General features: G+C 27.9%; 1 protein-coding gene across 2 annotated transcripts; it reads left to right on the forward strand.

Moving 5' to 3' along the window:
• The first annotated feature begins 625 nt into the window (after positions 1–625).
• LOC145971849 (aminopeptidase N-like) lies at positions 626–16,870 on the forward strand. Of its 2 annotated transcripts, none has more exons than XM_083099910.1 (13): positions 626–724; positions 848–1,310; positions 2,501–2,929; positions 3,946–4,126; positions 5,098–5,233; positions 5,902–5,983; positions 6,630–6,997; positions 11,185–11,465; positions 13,318–13,499; positions 13,901–14,239; positions 14,322–14,391; positions 14,500–14,598; positions 16,460–16,870. In XM_083099910.1, the coding sequence occupies exons 2-13, from the start codon at positions 874–876 to the stop codon at positions 16,598–16,600; spliced, it is 2,745 nt and encodes a 914-aa protein (XP_082956036.1). In that variant the 5' UTR covers positions 626–724; positions 848–873; the 3' UTR covers positions 16,601–16,870. The 2 variants fall into 2 exon arrangements, with proteins under 2 accessions (XP_082956036.1, XP_082956037.1); XM_083099911.1 differs by having other exon boundaries at positions 701–724; positions 832–1,310.
• The last annotated feature ends 1,840 nt before the right edge of the window (positions 16,871–18,710 follow it).

Genomic DNA, 18,710 nt, shown 5'->3' on the forward strand with positions numbered 1-18,710 from the left:
TGGTGAAAAAAGATAAATTCTTAACTAGTGCGATCAGTTCAGCTAAAAAGAACAGAGCTGTTAGTTGTTGTCCAAGCGATTGTAGTTAAAAAAAATTGTTAAAAAATGAAAATAAAATTGTAATATACTAAATTTAGCTTTAAAAGGACGTCTAATTCACGTCTTTTTCATAACGTCATAATTTCGTCCATAATAGAACGTCAAATAAATGTTATATAAAAGACATGACGTATTGGACGAAATATGACCTTAAATTGACGTCAATAAGACTATGTGTGCTACCTGGGATATGTATTACAGAAATGTATCTATATGCACACAGGAACACACACAATCGGCAAAGAAACAATTCTTAAAATCTTATTTAAAAAAAGAAATTAACTTTGATTTGCTCGCCCGAAATAAAAATTTCTTAAATTTTATATTTCAAATTTTGTATATATATATGTGAATATATATGTGTGATTTTATATGTATAACGATTAAGATGTCTATTAACGATCTCAGAAATTGTGTGCTTATATGACATACGTATTTATTATAAGGTCGTGTATCAAGTGTTGTTAGTCCTTGGAGGTTTCTCGAAACAGTAAGAGCTCATAAGTGTATCCCTACATTACTTCTCCACGTTACACAGAGTGGATAAAACACCGATTTATTGAAGTTAATATTATTATAAGGGAACATACATTTATATAATTTGTGATATATCTTCATATAGAGAGTAAGTCATTAAAAATTCAGTACTTCTATATATTTATTTTAATTTCTTTTTTCCGTTAAACTATAATAAAGACAACGATTAATTTATCCGTTTATTCTTTCTAACAGAATAATATTTTTACAGATATCTAAGATAAAAAGTATAATATCATGTTCCTGAAACTAATATTAAGTAGCGGTTTAGCAATCATCGCCGTAGGAATTTTTATCGATGATGATATGATTGACTTCTTCCCTCAATCACACATAGTATCAAAATATTATAACATCATGCTTACATCATACATTGAAAATCATACTTTTTTCGGTACATGTAGTATCAATATTGAGATTTCTAAACCAACGCGACGCATTAACTTGTATTCGAAGGAAACAAATATAACTGAGGTAATAGTGTTTAACGATCCACCTAAGATAGTTGACGAAGCAGGTTATAAGTCAATAGATAAATCTATATATGGAAATATTGTTGAGTATCTTTTCAACGATGAGTTACCATCAGGAAATTACACCTTGAAATTAACATTTGTCAATATCATAACTAATATTACAAACTTAAGAATCTTTTACGACAGAAATGAACAATGGTAAGTAACTGTTAAAATATTAAATATATAGCAATTTCAACGCGTTTGTTAAAGATCTAGTCAAATCTTGGTATGTTGCATTCTGCTAATCAAAAAATTTTCTAAAAAGACATTTGTATAGATACCTATTTGAAAAATTTTCGTTTAAAATTATACGTTTTTAAGATATTAGTAACGAGTTTTGTAAATTTTTCTATTTATTATTACCATTATTATTACAATTATTGCAATAAATTGCAAAAAAATTAATTTAATTAAAATAAGTAAAATAATTTTTTTCAATAATATGTCCTACAATCTCGTCGTTAACAATTCGGCAAACTCAAATATTCTAACCGTATTTCGAAATATTTTCAAGCTCTGAATAATATGATTAACAAGGCGTTCTTATAAAAATTGTTAATTTCAAATTTGAAATGTTAACATTCAACTCTTTCTTCTATCTCTTTTCGTCTCTCTTCTTATACTGTTTATTTTCATAATATTATACTTTAGGAAATTCATTACTAATATTTTAAGAAACCTATAATTCGAAATTTAAAAGCAACACACTATTTTTGTTATAATATTCGTTAATAATTAAAAATATATATTTGTACTTCATCTAATAAATCATCACTAAAATATATAATTTCTTTATCGTACATAAAATTATGCATTGAATAGTTGGATTATTAAATGAATTAAAATTAAGTTCCTATTATAGTATTCTTTTAACATTGAAATTTTTTCAGTTTTATGGAATATAAGCACATTATATTTTTGATATTAAAATATTAATTGTTCATTTCGTATCTTCTACAATAAACATTTTGGACTCACGTTATGTCAAAATATTACAAAAATATCTTATATACTGTATAATATTATACAAGTAGCAAAGAAGTAAAAAGTATTGTATAAACAAATATTATATATACTGAGAAAAAAATAATATTGAATAAACATCAGTATAATTAGAATTTATTTTATTAATTCAATACATGGCGTATTCATTTAATTAATAATATTATTGAAATAATAAACTAAATTCCAATTACACTGATGTTATTGATTTAACATTATTTTTTTTCACTGTATATATATATTTTCTTTTTCCTTACAATTCGTACCTTCTGTTTGTTTCAATTTTTATTTCTATATAATTGCCAAAAATTTATTAGCCTTTAATTTACTTTGATATATAATAGGTTGGCGATGTATTTTGATGCAATTGGAACTTCAAACCTGTTTCCACATTTTCTCGGAACTTCAACAGTCCCTTTTAAGATATCTATCGCCAGTCCATTATTTCGCCATGCAGTTTTATCACATTTGCCGATACAAAAAGTGAAAATAAGTGATGAATACATCATCATACATTATGAAACTACGCTTGATATGCCTAAATATCTTCTATTTCTGAATAATATACACTTCCAGTCTGATATAAATGAAAATATCAAGGTTAATACGGGGTGTAGAACGTACTGCGTACTTGTACATAAAGTTGCTAAAAATATCACGCCGTATTTGTTTAATAAATTGAAACGCCTGAATAAAACTTGGGAAATAAATCATGTTGCATTTATGGATTTTCAAGACGAAGATATTATAAATGAGAATCTCATCATTTATAGGTAACTATACAGGGTGTCAGGCAATTTTTGTCCTTCACGAAGTAAGAAGGTAGATTGGCTCAAATTAAGAAGGAAGGTACTATACTATTTTGCTATACTATAAAATTAATTAAAGAAGATCGGCCAACGCGCGTGGCTAGAAGCACACGACGGCGAAGGCGGTCTGACTGTAACATAATGGCGGCGCGCGGCGAAGCGGCGATTGGGGAGGGGAGGAGCGATGAGTGTGTAAGCGCGTGGCGAAGGCTCCTCCCCTCCCCAATCACCGCTTCGCCGAGCGCCGCCATTATGTTACAGTCAGACCGCCTTCGCCGTCGTGGACTTCTAGCCACGCGCATTGGCTGGTCTTTTTTAATTAATTTTTCGTTAATTATTGCGAATATCGCAAAATAGTATAGCACCTTCTTTCTTAATTTGAGCCAATCTACCTTCTTACTTCGTGAAGGTCAAAAATTGCCTGACAACCTGTATAATAAAAAGAATAAAATATAAAGAAATTAATATATTTTTTTGAATTAAAGAAATGATAATAATTCTATTTAAAATATTATCTACATATTCTTTGTTCATTTCTAGAATATTATTTTTAGAATATTTATATTATTATTTAATTATTTAAATATATTTTAGAAAATATATAAAATTATATAAGAGAATCAAACAAACATATCTAAAGGTTTACTTATCTTTACTGTATACTTATATGAAAAATAATAATATATCATATTAATTATCATATATATTATAAATTGTAAAAAAAATATAAATTAAATAAGACGTTATATTAAGGTTTCCATATTTTTTATAGACCAAATTTAATAAATTTTTTTTATACATATTGGAAGCAAGTATCGTATTGTTTCGTAGTGAATATTCCTACGCGCAAATATTATAAATGAAACATTAATATATATCTAATATGTTAATTCATTCAGAATTATTTAGTTAAAAATTTGAAAACACTACTTTCAACATATATAGTATAAGCATTCTATAAAACATTTTTTTTTTTTTAGAGAAACAGATATTATCTTCCATGAGAATTTAGATCCTATTGCAAAGAGTGTCCAAGTAACCCTCTTCGTAGCAGATAAAGCAGTACAGGAATGTTTTTATTATGAAAATCCGCTTTGGTCGTCATCCTCTTGGTTCAACAAGGCTATTGTCACATTTTTGGAATATTATACCATCAATGAGGTTATTTTAAACATTCTTCAGGACAAAACCTGCTCACTCGCCACCATTTCACTCACACCATTTCACTCGCAAATAATATAATAATTAAAATATATATATATATATATATATATATATATATATATAATACATATATACAATATAATATACAATGTGGTACATACATCTTTATACCTATTCTATATTACAAAAACTCTTTATAATTTTAGTTTTATCAGAACGCATAAATTTTTTAGAATATTACAAATTTTTTCAGAATATTATAAAGATTTTATATTTACAAAGAATATAGTTTTTTAAAATGCTAATTTTTCAAATAAATCTGCAACATACACACACAATATAAAATATTTTTATATCTTTTCTATTTATAAAAGTCAATTACAATTATTACATTTTCAAATTATCATATAAAATAAAAGGGAAATTATATTCTATATAAATCATGTTCAGATTGTATGTATATTGTATATGAAATTGTTATAAAGTTACATATATATATATATATATATATATATATATATATATATATATAAATATAGAAATTGTGTAATAAGATAATTCCGTTATATAATATATTATGAATAATGCTTTATTTTTAAACATTTTCAACTTAAATGTTATATTGTGTATACAGTTTTGTTATTATTAATATTATTTTTTAATTATTTATTCTATATTTTAAAAGAGTCTGAGAGAGGGAGAGAGAGAGAAGGGGGAAAAGAGGGATTGAGAGAGAAGGGTAAAGAAAAGAGGAGGGAAGGGAGGGAGAGACGAGAGAGAGAGAGAGAGAGAGAGAGAGAGAGAGAGGAAGGTAGAGGGAGAGAAATGTAGAAAGAGAGGAAGGTAGAGAGAACATGAGATGAGCAACAAATTTTTTTAGATAAGCGTAGAAAATAGCAATTCTAGTGCATAATTGTGTACGAAATCTTATATTAACTAATTAAATACATTAAAATTATTTTCTGTAGGCAATCCCAGATACCCAGATGATAAATTTATTTGTGGTGCAAATTCAACACGAATCACTTCATTTCGATACAAAATATAATACATCACTTTATGATACATCGCTAAGTTCTTTTGAAAGTCCCCTTTACATTAGAGGTATGGTAATATAATTAAGAATTGATTATGCATAAATTTATGAATATAAATACTTAAAAAGATACACAAAATAACTGACAAAAAATTTAATTTTATAATGCAGGGCATTATACAGGCTGTCTGATTCTTTTTACAGTCTCGAAGTGAGAAGGTAGATTGGTATAAATTAAAAAAGAAGGTCCTTTACTGTTTTACGGTATTTGCAATAATTAACGAAAAATTAATTAAAAAAGACCAGCCAATGCGCGTGGCTAGAAGTCCACGACGGCGAAGGCGGTCTCACTGTAACATAATGGCGGCGCGCGGCAAAGCGGAGATTGGGAAGGGGAGGCGCGATGAGTGTGTTGGCGCGCGGCGAAGAGGTCAGTGAGCAGGTAGACGGATTCTCCGAAACATGATGGCGACGCGCGCTTCTAGCCACGCGCATTGGCCGATCTTTTTTAATTATTATCTCGAATTTTACGTGGTGCATTTTAAAATAGTATATGACTTTCTAGTTCGATTTAACGAGATCTACTTATGTTTTTTTTCCTAAGAGATTGCAGACACCCTGAATATATATATTTATATTTATATGATAACCTTTCTGAATATATTTAATTATATGTATAAATATAATTGTTAACTGTTATCTTATTTATATTCTGTTATAAATTATGTGATTGTAGCATCCAGTGTATTGCGTATGTTACAAAACATGATTACTGAAGAGATATTTTGGGAAAGTATCCGTATATATGTACAGGGCAAGTAAGTAATATTCTGTACAACTATAATTTACAACTATAATTTACAACTATAATTACTATAGAAAACTAAACATGATGAATGATTGATTATAGATCATAGATTTCATAAAAGCTCCAAATCTTACGGTTATTTTTATTTAAACGTAAATTGTCTCTTTCATACTTTATTATCTAACGATATACAATTCTTTTTACCTTTTTACCAATGTTATTAAATATTCAAGATATACTTTCCATTTACGCACATACTTTTAAAAATAATTTAGTTCTGCCATTTATACATGTTTTTTCAAAATTGTTAAGTTTTGTCATATATTCCTAATTAAATTATAATTTAAATAAATTAAAACATCTCAAATATTTATTAAAACTACATTATGTTCTATTATTTTTATAATATAATTAATTAATTTAAATATACCTAATATTTTTTTTATATCTATAACGATAATTAATTAGTGATCTATAATACAAAAATTGTTACTTTTGTCCCTGGTCTTCCCTATATATATACACATATATATATATATATATATATATATATATATATATATGTAGTAAATTTCGTTCGTTCTATTTTAACAATCCTTATAATACTTATCATTTGTACTTTATAACATTAAATTTTACACTAACTTTGAATTTAGCGATCCGTCTCCAGATTATTTTCATGAAGTTGTGAAGAACCTTATGAAGCCTAAAACAGCAAATGATGTGTTTGATATGATTGCATTTACTATGAAACAGCTAATGAATTATTGGATAAATTACAAATATTGTCCTGTAGTGGAAGTAATACGAGATTATGATGATCCTATATTTTCGATAAAAATGCGGATAGTAAATTTTGATGCACATACATCGCTGAATGACTACTTACTCGTACCTGTAACATATACTACACAGACATATCACAATTTTACTTATACAAGTAATATAGTCTTGAATTGGTATTTTGAAACGAAATTTTATTTTCAAGAGAAAGGTTGGATATTATTCAACATACAACAAACTGGTAAATATACAACAAATTTATTACACTTTACACTATTTATCGTACATATTGGAAATTTTATATTATTTTATTGATTATGTAAGCTTCTATATTATTTATTAAAAGATCTTTCACTCGTCACATATTCAAAATAATTTACTGTAAAATAATAAATATTTTGCAATATTTTTAATGATAACACAGGCCTGCGAAATTTGATCTTCTGTCAGTTACAAAAAGCAGAGTAGATGAATCTGATAGATTTTGTGACGCTGAAAACAAATCTGGCAGCAGAATTTCACCAGCACGTCACGTTTTTGAGTAATTTGTAGTTGAATGGCCCAAAAATCGTGCGGCGGTAATCGAAAGTGGATTTGAAAGATGAAAGTGAGTATTATACGATGCCATTGACAGAAATATTTCAAAAAATTTGGTTTCCTCACAATAAGTTTACGAAATTGGCCAAAATAGCGATTTTTGGATTATTCAACCACAAATTATTCAAAAACCTAACGTGCTGAGGAAATTCTGTGGCCAGATTCGTTTTCAGCGTCACAAAATCTATCAGATTCACCTACTCTGCTTTTTGTAACTGAATCTCGCAGGCCTGTGTAATTAAAATAAATACAGCTTCTTATGCAATATTGATTAACAAAGTTATTAATTTTTACAAATGTCTAGTAAATTTAATATCTTCCGGGTTAAATATAATTGTAATGTAATTTTACAATTTCATAATATGTCTACAATGCATTTGAAATATTCAATAAAATTGTGTTTTTTATTTTGATACATTATTATTGGGCATGGTTATTTTATTAAATATTTAACTGAAACTTTCTTTTCATTTTGTTAAATAGCTTTTTTAAAATGCACAATAAATTTCTTGGTAAATATTTATTTTAGGTTACACAGATCGAAAAATTTTTATTTTCACATATGTGTAGAGGATACATTCCTAAGTAATACACCGTTTGAATTTTGCGGCGGTCTCTTCGTTTCTGAGATATGCACTTTTGAAGTTTCATACTTTTATGTCATCTTTTCGTTATATCCTATTTATATATTTACATTTTTGTTTACATTAGTTTATCACGGTTTCATATTACATTTTACTTGTATGTTTATATTTTTTTGTTTACGTTTGCTATCTCTAATTAATATTCTAATATAAATATTCTAATAAAAAAAAGGTAAACATTTTAAATTTATATAGAATTTAATACAATTTAATACAATTAAAAAATATCACAAATGTATGTGTACACACACACACACACACACACGCACACACACACACACACACACACGCCGGGGGTGCAAGGCGGAGCCTTCGGCCCCCCCTCCCGCAACCACTCCGCCGGTTGGCAAGGTGGACCTCGCTTTACAACTTACAGCATATATCCATTGTGATTGAACTTTTCGCAATGCGTCCCCTATCGGCGGGGTGGTTGCGGGAGGGGTGGCCGAAAGCCCCTTGCACCGCATGTGTGTGTGTGAGTGTACACATACATTTGTGATATTTTTTAATTGCATTAAATTGTATTAAATTTTATATAAATTTAAATTGTTGAGCCCTTTTTATGCATGAAATCTTTTTTTAAATAACTATTTAATAAATAACAAACGGCTAAAACCTTTTGAAAGTTATTCAGAAAGATGACCTCGGTAAATGTAAACAGAAAAATATAAACATATTTAGAACGTAATGAAAAGATGATACAATTAAGTATAAAATTTCAAAATCGCATATCTCAGGAACGAAGAGAGACTACCGCAAAATTCAAACGGTGTGTTACTTAGGAATGTATCCTGTACAACATATGTGAAAATAAAAATTTTTTGAGCTGTGTAACATAAAGTAAACATTTATCAAATTCTTTAAAATTAGAAATAATCAATATATGTATATTCATATATATTTATATATGTAAGAATAAGAATTTATTTTATTTGATTAATAAATTTATTATTTGATAATTTAATCGACTTATCTACCATGTTAATTTTTGCAGATAAATTTTGTTATTTTAATCATACATGCATTTTATTATTATAATAAATTATATTTTGTATTATTAAATTAAATAGCATTGTCTGTGTGCACATGTGCGTATTGTGTAATTTTTCAATGGTTACGAATATTTTTTACTAAATTATATATGATATCAAACTACATGATTTTACCTAGTGAGCAAGAAGTTACCAAAAAGAGTTCTTAATGTATTCAGATTTAATATATAAACATGCGACAATGCTATCTGGAAGATAACATAATGATGTCAATAAGTTCTCTAATGCGTTGATTTTAGAGGAAGAAAAGACATCACATAAATGACATCTAAAAGAATATTATAATCTGATTTCTTATAAATCGAAAATAAAATAAAAATAAAAAGGAAGCAAAAATAGAAGAAAAGAGAAAAGTTCACATTAGAATTAGTATAAAATAATTTATTAAAAGTTGTTTTATACAGGTTATATACAATGTTTCAAACAAAAGTTGTAGGATTTCGAAGAGAACATCTGATGATGACTTTGATTTTGACCTAGAGGTCGAATTTAGTGGTCATTTAAAGGTTAACTTAATTTTTTTTAATGGAACTTCTTATTTTTTATTACATATTCTTATAGCTCATCTCAAGAGCTTTCCAAAACACTATAATTAAATTAGTTTCCATTAAGTACTTTCCGAGTTATGAGGCTTGAAATCATTTCTTAATTTTACATAAACCGTAAAATATCTTGTAAAATATTCATTTTTCGATTATCTTACCTTAATACTTTTATGTACAAAATAATGAGAGGAATCAATTGGTGTAAAGAAAACACATAGTTGTTTCGAAGAAAAAATATGTAATTTGCAATTAACAATTACATATTTTTTCTTAAAAATAACTATGTGTTTTCTTTACACCAATTGATTCTTCTCATTATTTTGTACATAAAAGTATTAAGATAAAATAATCGAAAAATGAATATTTTACAAGATATTTTACGGTTTATGTAAAATTAAGAAATGATTTCAAGCCTCATAACTCGGAAAGTACTTAATGAAAACTAACTTAATTATAGTGTTTTGGAAAGTTCTTGAGATGAGCTACAAGAATATGTAATAAAAAATAGGCAGTTCCATTTAGAAAAATTTAGTTGACCTTCAAATGGCCACTATATTCGACCTCTAGGTCAAACTCAAAGTCATCATCAGATGTCACCCTCGAAATCCTACAACTTTTGTTTGAAACATTTTTTCGTATCTTTTAGACTTTACGAGATATTTCGATGTCTCAAGTTAAATGGGACACCCTGTATATTATAAAAATTATAAACAAGAAGTAACCTTAACTCATATGCTACAGCATGCGGGAGATCGGATATTCGTTTATAATATATAATATATTTTTATAATATATAAAACAACTTTTAATAAATTATTTTATACTTATCCTAGTGTGCTCTCTTTTCCTTCCTTTTATTTTTACTTCTTTTCTATTTTTATTTTTTGTATTTTCCTCTTTATTTTTCTTTCAAGATAATCCGCCAAATTAATATATAATAACCTAAATTATGTTCTAAAAAACTCTTTATTTTGTATACTTATAGATGTCTTTAGAGTTTCTAATAAGCGAACTCTAAAGACATCTATAAGTAGATATCATAAAGAGCTTTTTTGAAAGACATCTTACAAAAAGATGACTTATTGATGTCATTTTCAAAAAAAATTAAATTCAAAGAAAATTAATGACGTCTTCGAAAAGTCCTCTTAAAGACTTCTTCCTCTCAATAATGCTTACAGGGTAAATTATGTTTATAACCCATCATAAGACAAAATATAATGAATGATTATAAAAAGGCTTTTTTTATTTTAGTTTTAAATTATATTTTCATGAATATATAGATAATACCATATAAGATTCTATTATATAATGCAATTTGATCATTATTTGAATAATTAAAAAATTGATATTTATATAAAATTTTTTGTATAATTATTATACTTACTCAATTTTAGTGCAAAAAAATTTCATATATATAATATTTTGCAATCTGATTTTTTATTCATTTATAATTTTTAATATATTTTTATCTGTATTAATGTGTGTGTGTATGTGTATGTGTCTGTAAAATATAAAAATATAAACAGATACTTATATTGATAAATCCGTTTGAAAAAATTATGGTCGATATAATTTATTTGTTTTCGGTAGGATATTATCGAGTCAATTACGATATTGAGAACTGGCGAAGAATTGCGAGTTATCTAGATTCTGAAAATTACATGAAAATACATGTTCTTAATCGTGCACAAATTATCGATGACGCTTTTCACTTAATGATAACATACCACCTTAATTCCACTGTATTCTGGAATATTACGAAATATCTAAAACGAGAAACAGATTACATACCATGGCATCCTACATTCAAAGCCTTGGAATATCTGTCTAATGTCTTTCTATTTCGGGAAACAAGATTTTTTAATATCAAGGTAAATATTACAAATAATAACGTCAACAATGATGTTAAATATATTAAAACTCTTTAAACATATTTCTTATTATATATGTATATTATCATTCTTAATCACAGCACAATATATGGCGATTCTTCCGAAAACGATCATGCTCCGAATTGAGTCAAATTTTGTAAATAGGTTCCTTTTAGGTACAAAAGAAGTATACGAAAAGGATTTTTGGCGACTCGATAATTAAGACACTTTTTAAGCCCTTTTTCGTAAAAGTGAATATTAACTTTAGATAAGACAGCTTGTTCGAAACGGTAAATATCTAGAAAAACGGCAACCTCACCAATTACCTTGGCCTTGATATATGTGATCAAAATCATGACTCTGAGTAACCTTCAATAAGTTTTAATTGGTGGTGCAAACCTATGTAAAACCTTACTTAATAATAACCTTAATTATAATTACTTAATAATAACCTATATGAAACCGTACAATAATAGACCTCGTTTCGCGCTGACTCAGTGGTGATGTGGTGTGGACCTCGCTTTTCGTGGAAAGTTGCAAACCTATGTAAAACCTTACTTAATAATAGACCTCGTTTCGCGCTGACTCAGCGGTGATGTGATATGGATCTCGCTTCGCGTGGAAAGTTATAAACCTATGTAGAACCGGTAAACCTGCATAAAAGGAGACCCTGCTCGTATGACTTTGACCTTGACATATGTTGTCAAGGTCATCCTCCTGGGTAACATTCCAAAAGTTCTAGTCGTCGATCATTGTTTATTAAAAAGTTATAGACAAAAAAATTTTTAATTATTTCACAAATGTATGTTTACACACACACACACCCGGGGGCTGCAAGGGCCTTCGACCCCCCCTCCCGCAACCACCCCGCCGATAGGGGCCACATTGCGAAGAGTTCAATCACAATGGATACATGCTGTAAGTTGTAAAGCGAGGTCCACCTTGCCTACCAGCGAGGTGGTTGCGGGAGGGGGGGCCGAAGGTGATGTGGTGTAGACCTCGCTTCGCGTAATGTACACAATATAATACAATATATATGTAGTAATCAAAATAATCAAGAATATGACCATGACAATATATAGCAAAGTCATTTCGAACAAGCTGTCTAAAGGTAATATTCACTTTTACGAAAAAGGGCTTAAAAAGTGCCTTAACCTTTTCGAGACGCCAAAAATCCTTCTCGTATACTTCTTTTGTACCTAAAAGGAATCTATTTACAAAATTTGACACAAATCGGAGCATGATCGTTTTCGGAAGAACAGCCCAATATATTAATGACAGTTTAAATATGATTAATTTTGATATAGACAAAAAGTAGGAATATATTAATCTATGTACAATACACAAGCAGTTAAAAAGTTATTAAATTACGTTACATAGTATCTACATGTATGACATATACATGTATGCACTTTTGTATGTTTATATGTGATATGGATATGTGTGTATTAAGCACTGTTTAAAAGTGAATCAGTGTATTATCACTGATTTACAATGCTGCATTTATAACTGCTTGTAATCAGTGACTATTTACTGTTTAACACTGAAAAGCAGTTATAAGTACAGCACTGTAAATCAGTGATAATACACTGATTCACTTTTAGAGAGCATGTGTATATATGCACGTAACAAAAATGCAAATCTGTGTGTAAATATGTATAAATGTGGTTATACATATAATAGATATTGTAAGAAAAAAATTGAGATATTTAAGAAGATAGAAAATACAAATTACATAAAGTTATGTAAAATATTGTTGCACAAGATATCTTTCTACGTAGCAAAATATGAAAGCCATGAATCGAAAATTTTCAAATTTATATGTAAAACAAAAATATATATACATGTTTAGATAAAAATACGAAACTTATTATACAAAATGCTTGAAGAATTTGGATACAACGAAGTTCCTTCGAACCAGTCTAGTTTAAGACTGGAGGCTGCAAAATGGGCATGTTCTCTTGATGATCGCACGTGCATAGAAAGAGCCGGTCATAATTTAAAACAACATCTCGCAGATTCCAAGGAAAACAAGTATATAATTTTTCTTGTATATTCGGTTACTTTAATTTAATTGTTTTGTAGATATATACAATACCAGCCAAAAATATATCACCTTTATGTTTTTTGAGAATAACAACTCAAAGTGAATAACTTAATTCAAAGTGTATATATTTTTGCCTAGTCACACATGTTTTAATAGCAGGTATATAGATTGCTTAACAATAGGCTTTTTATTAAATAATAAACACGGCAACTTAAGAAAAATTAATTAAATATATACACTTTGAATTAAGTTATCCTCAAAAAAAGGTGATATATTTTTGACCGGTACTGTATATGCAATGTTTAATAAATTATTTGATCAAAATAGAAGATTAATATGTGCAAAACTTTAACTTATAACACAATTTATTTTTTGTTGAATCTCGTAGACTCTTGCCATGGTGGAAAGAATGGACATACTGTCAAGGTTTAAAAGCATTGTTCCATTCTCTTAGCAATGAAGATTCTCCTTGGTGGGGAGTATATTATCTGGGAAAAGAAAAATTTAAAACTAAATTTTTGAAATTTCTGGCTTGCCCTGAGAATTCAGAATTTATTAAAGACTATTTAAATCTAATAAAAAATGATAGTACAACATCGATTATGTTTTTAAAAGATTTTTCCGATCAAGATTATATTAATTATTTTCTTTTTACTATCGCGAAGCACGCGAGAAATGCTTCAGTACTCGACTTTACATTACAAAATCTTGAGAATATAAAACCCAAGTACAGTTTTCTCCATAAATATATACCTATCATTCAACAGTTTATGTATGTTTTCAATAAATTTATTGTTTTACTGTTCTAGACAAATCAGCGAATATGTAGCATTTATTGTTATTATTAATCATGTGTCTTCTTTGGAACAACTCGAAAAGGTAAAAATTACATGTGCTTGTATACATATATGTAAAATAAATATCTATGATGCGACATAAATTTACTATTTAATTATTGTTGTTGAATATCAAATTAATCTATTTTAGATAAACGATTTCCTGACAGATAAACTTACTAATGCAATGGAAGTTGAATTAAATAAATATAAGAAGATATTTACACGTATGACAGCAAGAGATATGAAAGTAAATATATATTTTATATATATTATTATATCAATATATACTTTTAATTATCAATCATTGATTTTATTATATTTTCACATTTTTATATTGATTTTATTATATTTTCATATTTTCATATTGATTTTCATATAGAATATGTTAATGTTACAGTCTCAGAGTATTTTACAGACAAGCAAAAATTAATGTCACATTATTCTTTTTATAAAATAAACATATTTTTATTACTAATTTCCGAAAATAAAATATTTTTCAAATATTGTAACTTTTAGTGGATGAGAAAGTGAGAGCGAGCAAGCAAAAGCAAAAGAGACAAAAAATTTCTTTACTTAGAAATTTCAGTGATCTTAATAAAAACCGATCTATAAGATTTAAAGATAGAATTTATAAGTTTTAAATGTTTAAATAGCTCTTTAATTCTAAATTTAAATATTTTTCAATATGATCGTGGGGGTTATCACGCGATTAGCATATTTTAATATTATATATCTATATATTAAACTAAAAATTTAATGATGACGGATAAGTTAAGACGAATTAATGCACTGGCATACTAGATATAACAATTATTATAATACTTTCTATGGTAACCGTAGCTCATACACATATCTAATTTTACTTTTAAAATCACTATAATTTCTGTGAATTTTTATTTGTCAGATTATTTACAAAATATTATTTATAAACATTCCTTGCAGAATTATTAAGTAAAGTATTATTAAGTATAAAAGAATTATTAAGTAAGATATAGTGTAAGTTTATGCACATAATATAATAGAACACATAGTATAGAGTAGAACAATGATATTCTCGATTCAACTTCGCCTCAATAGTTTTTTCGCTTATGCTTCCTTAAACGGACTAAGGATAATTTATTTTAAAAATCTTGAATTGAAATTTACTTATTTATTTGGTATGACATCGAGGAAAAAATGTATTCCCTGTACAATGACTTAATTTGAAGGGAAAATTAATTTCCTCTGAAACTGAAACACTATTTTATTCGCATTTGGCTCTATCACTAATTACGAAAAATTTAAATTTATGTTTCACACACAATTAGAGCTATATCAATTTTTTAAAATTCATGTCACTTTATTCGATTGCTGACAAATTTTGTATGAAGATGCGAAATTTGTATAGAAATCGACATTATATAATTGATTTTAAATGTTTACAAATTTATAAATCGGTTTTTTTTCGAGGCAACTAAAATTTTGACTCTCAGACTGAAAAAATAGTCGTAATTATCATAATCTATAATTACTTTTCATGTCAATTATATTTAAGATTATTATTCCACTAAATTCCAAATAAATAAGTTGTTATTACCAATTTTATATGTATGTATACATATGTATATATATATATATGTATACATACATGTAAACATATGTGTATGTACAGATACATATACAGGGTGTACCTGAGCACTACCTCACGCACTTGTGAGGAGGTAGAGTGCAATAAATTAAATAAAGAAGTCCTATTCCATGTAACGATTTTTGCAATAATAATAGAAATATTAATTATTAAAATCGGACGAATGAGAGAAGCGCTCGATCGCTCGAGCTATAGCACGGCCCACCGTATCAGACATTGTCTGCCGGCGCGGTACTCAGGTACACCCTGTATACATATAATAGTAATAAAAGTAGCAACTTCGACTATGTTATTATTTCATTATATAATATAGGTAACTTTCTTTCTCAATAAAAAATCTCGTGCGCAATAAAATAGTGTTTTGTTTTCGTTATACTATTTGAAATTAAATTATATCAAATTATAATACGACAAATAATATTTATTGATAATTGATTATTTACTATTTACTAATAATTAATATCGATATAATCTGTTTTAGATAAGCGAATTGTATAGAATTAGCGAAGAGTTCAACAATATGAAGAAACATATTTTCATTATTCAGAGCAAGGTACGAATACGCTCCTTCGAAATCGAAAGCCAAATGAACTACTTTCAGAGTTTTGTAGTAACCGATTAATAAATGTAACAATTATAACGCGCGGATACATATCTATCTATCTTGCAAATAGTTTTTTAAAGATTTATACTTATTGATTTATTATTTATGCTTAGCTGCATTAAGAATATTCGAGGCATTTGTGTGCTTTTACGTGTATATTGAGATATAATTTATAGCTTGCAATTCACCGATGTTTACATTTTTTTATAAGCATGGAGTAATGCAAAAAGAGAGTTGATTAAGTTTATAATTATAGCATGATAAAAAGATTGACAGAACCATTAAAACTGACCCTGTATATATGTAACATATATATATATATATATATATATATATATATATATATATAATACATTGTTATTATGTTTAATATGTTATTTATGATATTTTAAATATCATTATTTGTTTGAGATTGACTCATGATTTTTGTAAACTTTGTATAATCATTGATTTATTATAAATACATTTCACAATTTTCTTATACTATCTACATTTCTGTTATATACTTCTTTTACATTTATATATATTTAAAATGTAACATATATATACTTGCGCGTGTGCGCGATTTATTTTCACATACGCACGCATACAAATTAATTTGCGCCTATATACTATATAAGCAATTAACCATATTTTCGAATAAAACATAAATTATATAATCATGAACAATTTTTTCTATATTTATAACAATATAAAAATTATTAATTTTAATTCATTTGATATCATATAAAAATCGCTACTTTTTATTAGATTGATATACAAGGTGTCCCTGAGCACTACCTCACGCACTTGTGAGGAGGTAGAGCGCAGTAAATTAAATAAAAAAGTCCTATTACATGTAACGATTTTTGCAATAATAATAGAAATATTAATTATTGAAATCAGACGAATGAGAGAAGCGCTCGACCGCTCGAGCTATAGCACGGCTCACCGTGTCAGACATTGCCTGCCGGCGCGCGGCAAGGGGAGGGACAGCGCGCTACCCGTGGTTATCATCATCGCCATTTTCACATTTTGTTGCGCGCCGGCATATATAGGGTGTCATGAAAGTGATCATAATTTAAAAAAATTAAGGTAGATTGGCTCAAATTAAGAAGGAAGGACCTATACTGTTTTGTGATATTCGCAATAATTAACGAAAAATTAAATAAAGAATATCGGCCAATCTGCGTGAGTAGAAGCGCGCGGCGACGAGAGTCGTCCCACTGTATCTTGGCGTCGCCAAGGTCTCGAGAAGGGCTACAAGAATATGCAATAAAAAGTGGAGGGTTCCATTTCAAAAATTCAAGGTGGCCTTGTCGTGACTTTGGCGACGCCATCCAAGGTCAAACACATGGCGCCAGTAAATAGACCTTTTTGCCAGAGTGCATACGCCAGCAACACGCAACTACAGCTGAGCGGACATGCGAGTGCAAGCATACACCGATCACAAGGCCACCTTGAATTTTTGAAATGGAACCCTCCACTTTTTATTGCATATTCTTGTAGCCCTTCTCGAGACCTTGGCGACGCCATTCAAGGTCAAACACATGGCGCCAGTAAATAGACCTTTTTACACCTTACAACTTTTGTTTGAAACAATTTTTTGTAAAACTTCTATTTTTTGTGATATTTCGAGGTCCCGACTCTTTCGAACACTCCGTATGCCGTAGCGATGTAATGACACGTTTCCGACCCCAGGTTCATTTGCAAAAAATGATTCTTATGGTGCCCCCGACAATCTCTGAAAATTTGTCGATAGAATTTCCGAACATCCTGTATATAAAAAATTTAATTTGATTTTAAATTTTCTTTCAATGTGTATTTTGTATTTACTAGGAATATAATAATAATCTTAATTTTCAAAAAAATATTCTCAGAATCCATTTTTATATTTTCAATGGAATTCATTTCAATATGTATAAATTTTAATTTTAATTTTAATTTTAATTTTAATATTAATAATTCTGTTTAATTATTTATAAGTCGAATATTATTTATACTCTATACATATATGCATTACAGAAATGTATCTATATGCACACACGAACACACACAATCAGCAAAGAGATAACTTTCTTAAAAAAAGAAGTCAATTTTCATTTGCCCGCCCGAAATAAAAGTTTCTTAAATTTTATATTTCAAATTT

Source organism: Camponotus vicinus, unplaced genomic scaffold (genome assembly GCF_025532165.1).
Source record: "Camponotus vicinus isolate PSW18456_S1 unplaced genomic scaffold, iyCamVici1.0 SCAF_5, whole genome shotgun sequence".
In the NCBI taxonomy this organism is placed as follows: Eukaryota; Metazoa; Arthropoda; class Insecta; order Hymenoptera; family Formicidae; genus Camponotus; species Camponotus vicinus.

Excerpts from the sequence above, each read along its gene's own strand:
- LOC145971849 (XM_083099910.1), top strand. The coding sequence starts at position 874 with ATGTTCCTGAAACTAATATTAAGTAGCGGTTTAGCAATCATCGCCGTA. Across the intron at positions 2,930-3,945 it reads GAGAATCTCATCATTTATAG|AGAAACAGATATTATCTTCC; the intron begins GTAACTATACAG and ends TTTTTTTTTTAG. Across the intron at positions 14,599-16,459 it reads TGACAGCAAGAGATATGAAA|ATAAGCGAATTGTATAGAAT; the intron begins GTAAATATATAT and ends AATCTGTTTTAG.